Genomic DNA, 15,901 nt, shown 5'->3' on the forward strand with positions numbered 1-15,901 from the left:
GCTGAGAACGCTGAGATGCTGAAATTGCTATCAGAAAGGAGAAAGGAAGGATTTTGTCAGAAGAAGTCAAATTATTTGTTTCTAATTTGTCTCTCTCAGCCCGATGTGAAGACCGTTCACAGAGAGCATGCTCCCAGTCACATGGTGACGTGGACCGGCCCAGGTTTTGCCCGTGTTAAAGATGGTGCCGGCCTGGTGTTCACTATAGACAACATCCCCTTCGCAATGGAGTATGACATCATGATCCGCTATGAGCCCGAGGTTTGTCACTGTGATTATTTTGAAGAAAAATTAAAGCTGTTTTTAACCACTGAAAGTGTTTAAACGTCTGTGTGTGTTTGCGCAGTCCACAGAAGACTGGGAGGCTGTTGTTAGTATAACCTCCGTAACGCTGCCCTCAAGTCTGCGATGCGGAAATCTGCTGCCTACCGAGCAGCTCTACACTGTAACCCTGCTGCACCACAACAGGTACCGACACTTTTGTGCATGCTTGTTTGAACATGAATGTGTGTGCAGAAGTCAGGAAGGCCACTGCAGCTACTGTGTTTGTTCAGATCATTTTGCTTGAGTATCCCAGACAGCTCAGGAAAAATTGCATCATTACATTGTTGCCACTCAAACTTGCCCCGGCTTGTGATACCTTTGTAATACAGGTGGGCAAACAAAGTAGAGAGGCTTTGTCAGAATCAGGTTCAGGAAGGCAGCAACTCTGTTTACTCAGGGTTAGATTGTGAAAAATTGCAGCAATAACTAAGGACAAACAGAGAAAGGTGCAATTAGCCAAAGAGGCTGTATTTGCCAGGCACACATATGTTTACCTTCATACACCTGGTCAAGGTTCACTGGGTTTGTCCTGGTTCGAAGAGTCACACGCATGAAAGTCTGTCATGGAAAGACGGAGATGTGCATGTATGTTCACTCCCCTTACTTAAATTTTGTGTAGTTAATTGTTCATTCCTCACAGTTAACTAGCTTAGAGAGCTGGTTAAATATGGTTCTTTCATGTAGGAGAGTAATTTCCACCCTTTTCTTGAGCCAGATGATTATTAACATTCCCAATGCAGGTGACTTGCATTGAAAAACACAGTTTGACCTAAAAATTGAAAGACATGACAATAAAACCAACAGACAAAAACTATATAATATATAACTAATATATATATATATATATATATATATATATATATATATATATATATATATATATATATATATATATATATATATATATATATATATATATATGTTTCTCCTGGTTTTACTGGGAGACTAAACTTGTTATTCTGTTGATGTTTATATTTAAATAACATGTGCTTCCAGATATATCATGCTGTCGCGGCCATTTTGTTTCGAGTCCAGCAATCGTTACGTGGTTGCGATTAGGTTCCAGCGTCACGGCGTTGCACACAGACACCTAACAGCCTTCATTCTTGTTGACTCTGTGAGTGGAAGCTGTAAATCTCTGCAGTTATTGATTTCCACCTTTTATGATTAATATTGACTAATAATGCATGACTGACTGTCTGTTTACATTATTCACTGCAACAGTCATCATTTATCTCAATTTTTTTCTTATAATCTCAAAGCTGGTGCTGATCCCCAAATACACTGAGCTTCCTGGTTTTCAAGGTAATGAGCCAGCAGCAGAGCAGAATAGAGAAGATATGATCCGCTACATGTGTCTTGACTCCTTCATGATCACACCGATGCCTATCCTGGCTGAGATGTGCTCCAAACTCATCTGCAGTATTTCATCCATCATTCATGATGGCACGCTGCGTAAGTCAGCTCAGTACAACAGCACAAGCACAAATTCAGCAATCAGGTTCGAAATCTAAATTCTAATAAATCTGAATGATTGTTTGTTTGGTTTTTTTTTGCTCTTCTTGTATCCAGCCTGTCAGTGTGACCCTCAGGGTTCCCTCAGTGGTGAGTGCAATAAGGTCGGAGGTCAGTGCCGTTGTAAAGCCAACGTGATGGGACAACGCTGTGATCAGTGCACCCCGGGAACCTATGGCTTTGGTGTAGGTGGCTGCACTGGTGAGTGTGCTCTGACTGTTACCTGTTACCTAATCATTCCTTACAGATTATTACATCCCATTAAACAGGAAGTTTATAATAAAGAAGTTCCCAAATCAGATCCAGGAGGAGTCTCCTCCACATAACTCAAACTTGCTGTTTTTTGTTGTTTTTTGTTTCTAAAAGAAAACACGTCACAAACTGAGAAGTGAGGTGCACCAATACCATAATAATTTAAAAAAAAAAAAAAATCTCTGAAAAACCAGAAAAGCATCGAGCAGTGGAGAAAAGTGCAAAGAAACATGGACAAAAACACATATGGGTTTAGCACAGTCTCTTTATCAGCAGTCAAACTCTTTTCCAGGTCCCACAGATTAGTTTTTTTTTTTTTTTTTTTTTTTTAAATTTATTCAATTGTGGCAATTTCTTTTAGATCAATCAACTTTTATTAATGAAAGTTTTTTTTTTTTTTTTTTTTTAAAAACTAAAGCTGATATTCAGGAAAATGATCTTCCAAGGATTTCTTGTGTGATCATATTTAATGTCCATTACCATGTGTGGTTTTGATCCTGCGACATGTTCAGGGTGTACCTACCTCTCGACCGACGATTACTGGGATAGACTCCAGCTTCCCCGTGACCCTTAACTGGACTAAGTGGTTCAGAAAATTAATGCATGTATGGCTTTGTTCATTTTGGGTTAGTTAGTTCCTAAGAGTTTGCGTTCAAGGCTGAGCTGTTGTGCTAATCTTCATGTTGTTTAAACATCCAAACTGCAGATGATCAAACTTACAATTCCTTATCTGAATGTTTTCATGTGGAAGATTTGTAAAAGAGAACAGCATGTCAATGCCGAGGCATAAAATGTGTTCAGTGTAAAGAAATAAGTGAATATCTCAAGGTCAGCTGATTACCAGTTTTTACTCATGCTAACTGACAGGCCGACGTCCTTTTCAAGGAAAAAGAATTACTGTTGTTTGCCGGCGTGTGTGCTGACGAAAACCTTGAACGTTTGCTTCTTTCAGCATAGAAAATAACATCTTAGCTCCTTTTGTGTTGTCCTGTAACATGTGTTGTCCTCTTTTCCAGCATGCGACTGCCATCCTGAGGGCTCTGTGAGTCATCAGTGCGACCAAGTCACAGGTCAGTGCCCTTGCAGACCTGGAGCCACCGGACGTCAGTGTTCCGACTGCCAGCCAGGCCAGTGGGGCTTCCCCAACTGCAGCCCCTGTCAGTGCAACGGCCACGCAGATATCTGTGATCCTCAAACAGGTGAATGTAGAGACTGCAGGGACAACACAGCCGGACATCTCTGTGAACGGTAAGAACAAATCAGAGTTACGCCCTTCACCTCTGCCTATGTAGACGTCAAGTACTGTGTCATTAGCTCACTCATGTGCTTACAGCTGTGCAAATGAGTTCTTCGGAAACGCCGTACTCGGCTCAGGAGAGCACTGCCGCCCCTGCCCCTGCCCAGGTTACCCAGATTCAGGTCACTTTAATGGACATTCCTGCCAAGCTGACCATGCGTCTAATCAGATCACATGCAAGTGCAGACAAGGCTACACAGGTGAAGGAAAACAATGCATATTAATGTTTCTTACTCGCACCTGAGTGAAATAAACTTCCTTAATTTGCCATAAGTAAAAAAATAATGTGCCAAAATATCAAACAACTACTTGTCTATGTGCCACAAAACAAGCGGCTTCAAAACTGTCATTTCCTGTTTAGGTCTGAGCTGTGATCAGTGTGCTCCTGGTTATTATGGCAACCCCAACCAGCCCGGTGGGCAGTGTCTACCGTGCCAGTGCAACAACAACATTGACCCTCAGGATCCTGAGTCATGTGACCCCAGGACTGGCGAGTGTCTCAGGTGCTTGCACCACACAGACGGCCCGTCCTGTGCCCACTGTGAACTCGGTTATTATGGCAATGCTTTGACCCACAACTGCAGACGTAAGTAAGAGCTGCAGGTGTCCTGTGAAATAACCTTCCAAACCTCTTATCTTGTTTCTATAAAACATTTAATGTCAGCTTCTTCAGTTGGATTTAGGAAGCTGATATGTTAGATGTATGCCTAAATGTAACAGACTCCTTTTCCTTCTCTCCCCATACATTGTTTCTCCTCTGGTTCTCCAGGCTGCACCTGCGTGCCTGCTGGCACCCTGCAGTCGGCTTGCCGTGATGGACAGTGTCACTGCGACCGTCAGACTGGAGCCTGCCCATGCAGGGAAAACGTGATCAGCCACAACTGTGACCGGTGTGCTGCCAACTATTGGAACTATGGCCAGGACAGAGGCTGTGAGCCCTGTAACTGCGACCCACAAAATTCCCTGGGAACTCACTGCAACATGGTGAGGAGGGATGAAGGCTCTCAGAGGCTGGAACAATATCCATAAATATTCTAACATTATTTGTCTTTCTGTGTCCTCTGCAGTTCACAGGCCAATGCCAGTGCCAGTCAGGCTTTGGGGGTAAACAATGCACAGAGTGTGAGCAGTTTCACTGGGGAAACCCACAAGTGCAATGTCAAGGTAATACAGTTACTAATGACTGATAATGTATACTTCATACCACATCCCTGATGTCCTCTTAGAGCAGGGGTGTCAGACTCCAGTCCTCGAGGGCCGGTATCCAGCAGGTTTTTGTTGTTTTCATCGACCAACACAGTTGATTCAAATCAAATGGATCCAGAAGCTTCTTGTCAACCTACTTATGAATTTCGGTCAGGTGTGTTGGAGCATGGTAACAACAAAAACCTGCAGGAAACCGGCCCTCGAAGACTGGAGTTTGACACCTGTGTCTTAGAGGAATGATGCTGCAGAAACAACAGAGAGATTGGTAAAGTTTACAGGGGAAATTCTGCAGCATCCTGAAGCAAGTTAACTAGGTCTTGATCTTTGACCGCAACTGATTTGTGCATCAATTTAATGAAGATAAAAACTTAGTGAACAGTGTGTAATGAATTACTGATATCTAGGGGTAAAGCTTAGCATAGAAATAACTTCAAGTGCCATGCACAGTTGTGAATGGACGGTGGCTGCTTGTGGTCAAAATTCTTCCAGACACAGACATGTTTTCATGTAAGACTGGATCCAGTGGCTTCAGGTGCAGCCATGACTGTGCTGCGGGTAAACGCCTAAAATTGTTTATATATGATGTTTACACAGTGTTGAAGTGGTTAGGACCGAGGCCTCACAGCAGGGGTGTCCAGCTCTGGTCCTCAAGGACTGCAATCCTGCTGGTTTTCCATGCATCCCTGCTCCAACACACCTGACTCAAACTAATCACTCATTTTGCAGAACTTTATTGGCTGCTGGATCAATTGAATGGAAACCAGGTGTGTTGAAACAGGGATACATGAAAAAACCTGTAGAACAGCGGTCCTCAAAGACCAACTCTGGGCACCCCTTCCACACAGCAAGAAGGTTGCTGGTTCGATCCTCGGCTGGGGCGAGGTTTGAACAGTGGCCTTTCTGTGTTGTGTTTGCATGTTCTCCCCGTATATGTGTGGCTTCCTCCCTTCATTCAAAGACATGTTAGGTTAAAATGGTTACTCTAAATTGCCCATAGGAGTGAGCAATAGCCATAAAAAAAGCTAAAGTGTAAGAAATAGAGAGTTTCAATGAAATTCCTGAACCAAACACCTTTAATTTTAGCTATTTGATGACATAGATACCTTATACCCTGAATAACACAATATCTGCATGTATCTGCTGTAAACAAGCCTCCCAGCTGTTTAACTTCCATTGTGGCCCTGATCATGTTGACTCAAACAAAAGGTTTGTGAATGACATCTTGACATCTTTTAGTAAAATCCTTGGCTTCTTGACTTTTTTTAAAAAATGTTTTCATGTTGAATCCAGAAGTAACCTTGATCAGTTTCATGATTTAAATGATTAGAACCAAAAGCCTTTTCTACCACTAAAGAGTAAATACTCTGATCTTAAATTAGCTGCTTGCACTCCATGTTATGCACAAAAGGTGAGGTACATGTGACTTCATGTGAACATAAGCAGTTGCTTATCATTTCCATTCAGCAAAAGTGGAACCATTTAGCTTTAGATAAAGAAGCTTTTCTACAGTATAACTGTGACATTTTTCCTCTCTCTTTTCCTTATCTGTGTCCATCCGTCCAAACAGAGTGCAACTGTCACCCACAGGGCTCAGAGATTGCCCAGTGTAACCACAACACAGGGCAGTGTCTGTGCCGGGAGGGAGCAGCAGGGAGGCAATGCAACGAGTGTGCTCGTGGCTTCACGGGCGTTTTCCCCAGGTGTGTCCAGTGTCACCCATGCTTCCAGCTATGGGATGACATTGTGTGCCAGATTAAAAGGGACTTGGACTACATCCAATATACCGTGGAAAAGTTGAAGGAGAGCGGGGTCACACCAGGAGTCGGAAACAGTCGCATCCAAGAGCTGGAGAAGAAGCTGAAGCAGGTGAAGGACATGATCAGTAGAGAGGAGAGCGACAGGCTCCACCAGCTGATTGGACAGAGCATCGATGACCTCAGGTGGGCAAGTCACGTATTGTGTCAATGCTTATATTGTATTCATCCTCATGCAGCTACCTGGATGAAAACAAATGAATAATTCTCCTGTTTCAGAGCTGAGATCGCCCTCACCGATGGACGTCTGATGGGCATCAGTGGAGAGATGAACACGACCGCCAAAGAAGAAAAGAACCTGAAGCGCACGCTGAACGACCTGGAAAAAATGTTCAAGGATATCAACGCTACGGTGGCCCACAAGCAGCAGCTGCTAGATAACTACCTCACTTCAGGATTTTCAGGTAGCAACCTCAAGCCTCAAGCACTGAACTTTGAGAAACATCTCATTCTTATGATGCAGGATGTGTTTCATGCCCTCGCAGCACAACACAAGCAAAACTGTAAAAGTAAGTAAACAAAACTTCCAAAAACAATCATCCATGTTGAAGACCTCCTTCTGGATTTTCAGATCAGTTTGAAAAAGTGAAGAAGTACTATCAGGAGTCTTTGCAGTCTGAGGAGAGATGCAACGCCTCGGTGTCGGGTCCTGTAGAACAGTCCAAACAAGTCCGAGAAATCACTGAGAACCTGCTGCTGAATGTTACAAAAGATGGCCCCAGTAACAGCACTGCTCACAACACATCATTAAATGATCTGCAGCAGAAAGTCGGCAGCCTTGATGATACGATCAATCGCATCAGCGACAAGGTAAGCAGTGCTGGAAGTTTCATTTCATTACTATTACAGCATGGGGAGGTGATGCAGAAGCATGGATTTACACTTCTGTTCAAGCTTCTTATCATCTGGAAGCAGGGAGTTCCCCAGTGGACTCCACTCTTTCCTCAGATCTCTATATTTCAAGAGCTATGTGTTGGGGGGTGGGGGGGGGGACTGCTAGATATCTAGCAGTTCTCTGCTTGCGCCGTGAATAACTGTTGAGTATTGTTCTTCTGCTCCAAAATGAATTCCTTTTTTTTTTTTTTTTTTTTTTTGCATTTATCCTGCTTAAAAAGCATTCACCAAATTTTTGCTTTCCCGCCACACCAATCTGTATTGTATGAGAGAGCCTCTTGTTTTTTACAGCCCCACCACTGCACCCCATCAGTCTTTAATAAACTTCCTGCATATACTCTACATTCATTCATTCATTATCCTGACCGCTTAGTCCCATTAAGGGTTGTGGGGAAGCTGGAGCCTATCCCAGCTGGCTTTGGGCAAAAGGCAGGGTACACCCTGGACAGCTAGCCAGTCCATCGCAGGGCCACACAGAGACAAACAGCCACTCACACTCATTTCTAAGGGCAATTTAGAGTAACCAATTAGACATACTCTACATGCCAAATAAAAAAATAAAAAAAAACTTCTATGAGTGGTGATCTAAATCTAACAGGAAGTCGGCCATTTTGGATCAAAGTCCCCATTATGGTGATTTTCTGATGTCGCATTTGAACAAGTTCTTCATAGATGTTACTTTGTACTGCCAAGTGTAATTAAAAATCATTATAAAGCCTACATAAAACAAGATATTTGTAGCATATGTGACAGATATGATACTAATCTGAACCTAAAAACATCTACATGTCAATAATTCAGTTCTGGTTTAGCCTCGCCCCCTGGCACCATAAAGTTTTTCCCATTCCAGACACATTTCTCTGACATTTTGGACACAGCCAGGCCCATATTACATCACATAACAGAAAATAAGTTAACATTGATATCACATCAGGGTTGGACTGGCGAACTTCAGTATGTCCATTACCTGTTGTGTCTGTACTCCACCCACTTAACAACAGGAAGTGTGTTTATCATAATCTGGGATCCTGCCTCATCAATTTACCTCCATGCGCCTGAAAGTGCTTCACATTCACAACATATCAAACCCTTTCATGATACCACAGTACGAAACTCTATTTCTTTTCCCAAACGTTACCATGGTCACAACTGGGCCAATGCCATGAAACAGAAGTTCCTGTAATTGACCCATTATACCAATGAGATCCAACAAATTTGGCACGGTTGATGACAGTTTCCCCATAAACTTAGTCACATGGAAATATGCTGGATAAGTTGCAATATGGCTGTATAGCACTCCCTAGAATAATTCTATTGATCCACCCCACCCAATACATGGACCCACATACATATAACTCAGCACACCCCGGCTACATGTCAGGAACTAAAAGAGAATTCTGGCACTATTACCCAAAGCTAATAGTCGGCTATTTTATTTAAAAAAAAAAAAAAAAGGAACACTTTTTAGGTAGTTTTTGTCCTTTTCTTTGCATTACACTTTGACCAACTACTCATACAGATTTTTTTTTTAAATTATTTTACCCATTTCAAAGGCACTGTAGAAGCATTTGTGAACAAAATCTTTAAAAAGTTTCTCAAAGGAGCTGGCGTTCAGCATTGGTGCCTCCTCAAACTTTAATGCTTAGGTATCAAGCGGAGCATCCACTATTAGTAACATATAACACCTGATCTGCATCATACTAAATCTGCTATTTATAGGCTGTGGAGCTATTTATTGAATGTTCTTGTTTGCCTCAAAATGATCATCGATAAAGCTGTTTGTTTGAAAGTTTAGTCATTTTATAATAATAAAGTTGTAATAAGAAGGTTTTATATAATTTTGAATCCAGTCATTCTGGCTTAAGACTTCAAAATAACAATATTTACAATTTGTTTCTACCTTAAGATGTTTTGAAATGTCTGATTTCATACACTTATCAAGTGTAACTGCTTCTTCAAGGTGTGTGGTGGTCACAGCAAGGCCAGTATCAATGGCAGCTGCTCAGACCCCCGTTGTGGCGGTGCCGGCTGCCGTGACGATCTGGGGAACCGTGTTTGTGGAGGAGATGGGTGCAAGGGGGCGGCAAGCTCTTCTGTAGAAGCACTGAGTGATGCCAGTAGAAACAAATTAGATCTGGACCGTTTCAATGAAGATCTGCAAAATGTTGAAAAAAAGGTTCGGCCATTTTCTTTTATCTCCAGTCTGCCATGTCTGTAGACTATAAAGCCCAATAAATGAAGTTAGCTTCACTTTGAGCCGTTGTTTCCAGATCCAGGACATAGCCTCTCTAACACAGAATGTGAAGAACCAGGCGATGAATGCGCTGGAAAAAGCCCAGAAGAAGAAGGACCAGTTTGAAAAGAACAACAAAAATCTGAAAGACTTCATTAAAAAGATCAGAGACTTCCTCACAGGTATGTGGAGGATGTTTTTTTTATTTTTTTTTTTTATTGAAGAGTTATGAGCTCTTTCTAATTGTGTTATGGGTGTGTTTTTATTTCCATCCACTGTGCTGCTCAGAGGACGGAGCAGATCCAGAGAGCATAGAGAAGATGGCTCAGCAGGTGCTGCTGATCCGGCTGCCACTCAACAGGACAACTCTGGACAAAATGATTGTTGACATAACGGGCAGTCTCGCCAACCTCACCAACATTGAGGAGGTTGTGAATGAAACATCACCACATATCAGCAAAGCCAAGGATCTACTTGAAGAGGCTAAAAAAGCCAAGTAAGTGAGGCTTCTATGCTTGAAAAGGAAAACCACATTTCTTCTAGACTATGTGGTTCAGAGTTGCTACGTAGATGCTTTGTATTCAGGCCTTTTCTGAACAGCAGTCCATAAACAATAATCTGCACACGTCTAAATTATTAGTTTGCATGTTCTCCCCATGTATGCATGGGTTTTCTCCAGATACTCTGGCTTCCTCCCACCATTCAGAGACATGCATGTTAGGTTAGCTGGTTATTCTGAATTGTCCCTAGCAGTGAGTGGGAGTGGGAATGGTTGTTAGTCTCTCTGTGTTGGCCCTGTGGTGGACTGGTGAGCTGTCCAGGTTTACCTGCTTCTCACCCAATGATGATTGGGATAAGCTCCAGCTTTCCCTTGACTCTTAATTGGACTTGGATGGATGGATGGATGGATTGTCTACATTTTACAAGCTATTCAACATGTTTTAACCTTTTCTATTTGATCCCTTTTGTCTCTTAAGGGGTTAAAATCCTCCATATCAGGTCTTTTTCATTCAGTTATTTTCTAAATCGCTTCATCCACTTAAGGGTGGTGGGGAAGCTGGAGTGTATCCCAGCAATCATCAGGGAAGAGGCAGATACACCCTGGACAGGTCGCCTGTCCATCACATACCAGGTCTTAAAATGACTCAAATACAACCTCAAATGAGCAACAACCAAAAAAATAAATACTGCAGTCTTACTGTTTATTTACACCAGGGGTGGACAACTCTGCTTTCTGAAGGGCTTGCAAGTGTTATGAGTTTCCCTGCTGCAACGCACCTGACTTAAATCAGTGGCTAATTTACAGACTAGTGTAGAGTTCAATGTTAACCTCTTCACCAGTCTGCAAATCAAGTCTGATGTGTGTCAGGTGTGTTGCAGCAGCAAAACTCCAAACACTTGCAGGACTGTGGGCATCGAGGACTGGAGTCGTTGTCGTCCCCCCCCCCACCCCCCCCCCCCCCCCACCCCCCACTGAATTACACCGTCTTGTACAGCAGCTTGTAAAAATATGTTTTAGCATCAATAACTGGAAGTAAACCTTTTGACATTATTTGTTTGTCATACTGTGTCCGAGGAGTTTTGTTCTACTTTGTTTTATTTCAGGTTTGCTGTATTCGCTCAGACATTCAGGTCCAAACACAACTGTTTTATTAGTTATCATTGTTCTGTTGCATGAGCCAGTTTCAGCCAACTTTTAACCAACACACTGATGGCCTCACCCATCAACCCATGTGAGGATGTCACAGTCGACTCCGTGGCTGCTAGACATTATTGTGTTGTGGCAGCAGGACAAGCAAAAGAAAAGCTCTGAAAAAGCTGCACCCCAGACGATGTTGTGGGATTTATTGTTTTTCATACTTTACCAAAGGGAACTAATGCAGAGAAGGAAGGGAAACAAAATTTTTTTTTTTTTTTAAAAAAGCTGCCTGTAACGCTACATGGCAACACCTGCATCCAACAGCACTTAACTGTGATGTCCTCTATTGTTTGATTTCTTGCTTGTGTTGTTCTCACTCTCAGATGTAAGTTGCTTTGGAGAAAAGTGTCTAAATGACTGCAGAATAGAAAGAAATACCTTCAAGGTTCAAGGAGTCTTAATTATCCCCATGGAGTAGTTTGCTATGCAGCAAGCGGTGAAATTATCAGTCAATGCAACAGTCACACAGCAGCAACGATGACTGTCAACAAGACGAGGATAAATAAAGGAAAACATAAAATAGAGCCACTTGTTCAGCTGAGCAATGGCTGCAGGGACAAAAGAGTACCTGTGTGTGTGAGTCCTGCATTTTGGCAGGACATACCTGCGTCCTGACGGAAGCAGCCAAGAGGTGCCTCTGGTCTGTCAGGACTGAACGTGCCTTGCTCAGGACTATGACATGATAGAGGGCTGAGAGGTCATTCAGGCTAATCCCTGCAAGCTTCCTACACCGTTTTACGATCCCCTGCAAGCTGTTTCTATTTTTTAGTGAAAGGAAGCCGCACCAACAAATCAGAGGAGGTTAAAAATGATCCAGTACATTTTCATAAATGTACTGTCAACATTTAAACTATGAAGCAGTAAAATCGCATGTGCTGATGAGAGTTCCTGCTCACAGCATCAACATGGAGAGGAAATAAGTTGTTATTCAAGTGAAGGCCAGTGTATTTATTATTATTAACCAACTCCGCTGCTTCAAAGATTTTAAGTCCAAAATCAGGCTCTGCAAGGACACGACAATCAGTTCGTCCATAAATTTGACAATGTTTTGTCCTACATGTTGACTGCAGCGCTCAGCCCTGAAGTGATCCAGTGGAAGAGATGAGTGTCTGACATAACTCCATTAACCCACACATTACGGGTGCGCTGTTAAAAAGAAAATCATCCAGTCTACAAGATGGGATCAATGTTGCGGAAGTCCCTAAATCTTTCTGCTACAATGTGTGGCTTAATGCAAACAAAAGCAAATAAAAAATCAATGAATAAATTATGGGCGAAGGGCGTGGCTCCTGCAGGGTAAACAGTAAATTCAGCGGGACGCCTACTGCATCTCAATACCCCCATGTGGCATGTAGGCATCAAGATTACCCTGGACGCAGGTCAGACTTTAAACATCTGCCTTCCTACGACACAAAAAAAGTAAAACATCCGCTTGATCAAATTAATAAACTTTTGTCCCAAAGATTTTTGCTCCTGAAAAATGATGGAAATGTTCCAGAAAGATGATTTCCTTCAGATGTTTTTATGTGAACGATGAGTCAGATAAGTCCAGCTGCTGTCAGGGAAATGTGAAATGATCGGAGAAAGGACCCAAAAGCAGCACAAGAGATCTGGGCAGATTAACAGTTTTTATTTCAGCCACTTGGTGAGGTTCGGTGCTGGAGTTGAACTCTGGTTCCCAATGAGTAGAGCAGAGCAGGGCAGAGTAACTTTCCTCTGGGTCGACAGAGTGGACACCTAGCACAACAAGGTGAGTGAAGATCCACAACTCACGGTTGGGGGTCCTCCAGGACAGAAACCCAGTAACCACTGGGGAGCAGGCTCCAAGGGCAAGGCAGGAAGCGGAAGTCGGGGACAGATCAGGTCGGTAACGGGCAGGCAATTGCGGTCGGAGTGCTGGAAGGTCAGGCATGAGAGCAATGACAATCTGGCAGTGAGTGAATGGTGGAGGCTGCATATATGCGCAGGCTGAACTGATGGGGACTGTGAACAGGTGGCAGAGGCAGGTGAGAGCAGTGAACTGATTAGGGGTGTGGCAAGCAGCAATGCTGGAGGAAGCAAGGCTGATTGTGACAAAATGACACGACACTGTATTTCTATTATCATCTTCATTTTAATGCCTTTTAACTCTTCTTTTAGATTAATTCTTATTTATGATGGTTCTTGACATTATTTCCAGGTGCATTGTACAGCTTTTTTTTTAAGAAAAAAAGCCCAGGAAGACATGTTGTGGCTCAAGAGACACATATTTCACTTAAAAGCTGATTGAATTTTCTGTGTTGCTAGAAGTGTTTCAGCTTTACAAGTTGAACAACCTGAGATTTTTTACTTCGTCCTTTTAGTTTGTCATTCACATCTTGTATCTACTGACCCCTAGTGGCCAAAGATTTATTCAACACCTTTTACTTTGTTGTAAGTAACAGGTTATAACAATCACAGCACACATCAAACACCGACCTTTCAGTTTCATTTTGTCTTGTTTTCAACTAAATGGGTAAATTTTAGGATTTTGTTGCTGCCTATTTTGATGCTGTTTGCTTTCTATAAACCGATAGTTTAGAGAAATTTATTTACAGAAATTTATTTTATGGAATGCCCCTTGAGATGTACCATCTCGTTTTTGAGGGGGTTTGATAGTTGTGGTGACTTTGTGTCAAAATATAAAATACTGAATGTAAAACAGTTTGTAAAAGGTTTAACTACCACAGATGCTTTTAGTTTATACGTCTGCCCTGCAACCTGTCCTGGGTCTACCCTGCGTCACACCGGCTAACTGCTGCAACAGGCTCCAGCCCTCCAGCCCCCCCTCCATGACCCTGAAAGCAGAATTGAAAATAAATGAACCTTTCTTTATATGTTCAAATGAAAATGAAAATGAGAAATGGGTGCTGTGAATTAGTAAAACATGCAAACAGAAGTAGAATCAGCCAAAAGCATTGTTTGTATACTTTTATTGAACTTGAACAATGAATATTTATTATGAGCACCTTTATATTTCAACACAGACCGAACTCTTCAACAAGCTTTCTTTACATTTCTTTATACAGTCGTCAGGAATAGTTGTCCAGAGGTCTGGTCTCTGCGGGAAATCCATCACTCCATCAGAACCTGTTTCCACTGATTTTCACCTCATTTCTTGTCATTTGGCATACGTCAGCCTTTTCTTCCCATTTCCCTTCCTTAAAAACGGCTTCTTCACGGCCGTCTCACCACAGAGACCCTTCATGATGAGGTTTCAGCACATGGATCAACCGAAGGCCCAGATGCATCTCGCAGGTGCCGTGTCTGGTTTTTCCAGGAGTTTTTTTTTTTTCATATCTCTCGAAGACATCACTTTCAGATCCTTTTATCTCCCTGAGGATTTTTTTTTTTTTTTTTTAGACCTGATCCTTCTTTTTTTGTCCTCCACTCATCCATTTCCTCCCTAACAAGGACATGTTGCACACCACACTGAAGACACGGGAACAAGGCTGCTCGTATCGAAGACTGAATCTTAGCTCAGTGGTCTGTTATATATAAAACACAACACTGATTCAACTCTTGGCTTGAATTGGTTTTGCAGGCAGTGTTAATGGTCTAACATACAAAATGAACATATTCCTCTGAAAATGCTGCAATTCAGAGAAAAACTGGTTTTCATTCAGAAGACTCTTCTAAGAATTGTTACGCAACACCACTGGAAGCTGTGGCTGCTTGGAAGTAAAATATTAATTAATAAGAGCTATATGTAGCTTTTTCCTCTCTATTACACTGAATAAGATTTAGTATTTTACAGGACGACAACACAAACATTTCTGCTTTGTTTCTACTGTGCAGGAACCGAGCTGTGGGAGTGAAGGATTTAGCCAGCGGCACAAAGCAGGCCCTAAATGAATCTGAGAAGGCCATAGAGAAAGCAAGAACCGCTCTGATGGAGGCCCAGAACAACCTGGACAGCACAAACAACGCTACTTCTGAGGTACAAAACGACTTCATCTAAATTTAGAATGCATAATATCTGGCCACCTTTGACAGTAAAAATGTGAATTGCTTTCAGTTTTCTTTCTTTAATTGTTAAGTCACGGGTGAATCGATCTTTTCCATATCGCCTTATTTGTCTCCATATCAGCTCACTTTCATGTTTCATTGTTCTCAAGGTAGAGGAAAGGCTGCTGGAGCTGGAGAACAAGCAGATGGATGTCATGATGCGTTTAACTAACCTTTCCAGGGCGGTAGAGGCCCTCAGAAACAAGACGGAGGCGAACAGGCAGATGGCGAAGGATGCCAAAGCGCTGGCGAACAACGCCACGCAGCAGTCGTCCTCACTGCAGCAAGTGAGTGTGATGGCTTAAGTCGGAAGTGTTTTGGATAAGTGTTATTTTGGATGTTGCTAGAAATAATATTACATTAAAGTACTCTGGGAGTTCTAAGTTGCAATTGTGCATCCTGTCCCAGAAGCTGAACAACACGGAAACAAGGTACCGTGAGCTGCAGATGAAGTTGGAGTCGCTTGGTGTCGAGTCTGGGAATATGACCAACATCCATCAGAAGGCCAGGGATATGAAGAAAGAGGCAAAAGCGCTCTTGGACGAAGCCAAGAATGGGATAAAAACTCTCAGCGGTGAGTATATCAAGCACTTCTATCATTTTTCACTCCAGCAGGACCAACCAGTCTATTTCAGACTGGT

The 15,901-nt window shown here is 42.5% G+C and overlaps 1 protein-coding gene across 1 annotated transcript in view; it reads left to right on the plus strand.

Annotated features, from left to right (window-relative positions):
* The window catches only part of lamb2l (laminin, beta 2-like), a gene marked incomplete at both ends in the record, with an annotated part of 39,201 nt that overhangs the window by 21,489 nt on the left and 1,811 nt on the right, over positions 1–15,901 (plus strand). The window contains 19 exons of the mRNA XM_079239738.1: positions 100–261; positions 347–468; positions 1,321–1,441; positions 1,587–1,779; positions 1,897–2,040; positions 3,108–3,339; positions 3,425–3,588; positions 3,750–3,974; positions 4,158–4,372; positions 4,456–4,552; positions 6,162–6,534; positions 6,628–6,812; positions 6,980–7,218; positions 9,245–9,478; positions 9,573–9,717; positions 9,824–10,031; positions 15,051–15,192; positions 15,371–15,547; positions 15,669–15,834. Of these exons, the coding sequence (XP_079095864.1) occupies positions 100–261; positions 347–468; positions 1,321–1,441; positions 1,587–1,779; positions 1,897–2,040; positions 3,108–3,339; positions 3,425–3,588; positions 3,750–3,974; positions 4,158–4,372; positions 4,456–4,552; positions 6,162–6,534; positions 6,628–6,812; positions 6,980–7,218; positions 9,245–9,478; positions 9,573–9,717; positions 9,824–10,031; positions 15,051–15,192; positions 15,371–15,547; positions 15,669–15,834 (3,544 nt within the window). The remainder of the gene's footprint in view (positions 1–99; positions 262–346; positions 469–1,320; positions 1,442–1,586; positions 1,780–1,896; positions 2,041–3,107; positions 3,340–3,424; positions 3,589–3,749; positions 3,975–4,157; positions 4,373–4,455; positions 4,553–6,161; positions 6,535–6,627; positions 6,813–6,979; positions 7,219–9,244; positions 9,479–9,572; positions 9,718–9,823; positions 10,032–15,050; positions 15,193–15,370; positions 15,548–15,668; positions 15,835–15,901) is intronic.

The sequence above is a fragment of the Telmatherina bonti genome (assembly GCF_933228915.1).
Source record: "Telmatherina bonti genome assembly, chromosome: 4".
In the NCBI taxonomy this organism is placed as follows: Eukaryota; Metazoa; Chordata; class Actinopteri; order Atheriniformes; family Telmatherinidae; genus Telmatherina; species Telmatherina bonti.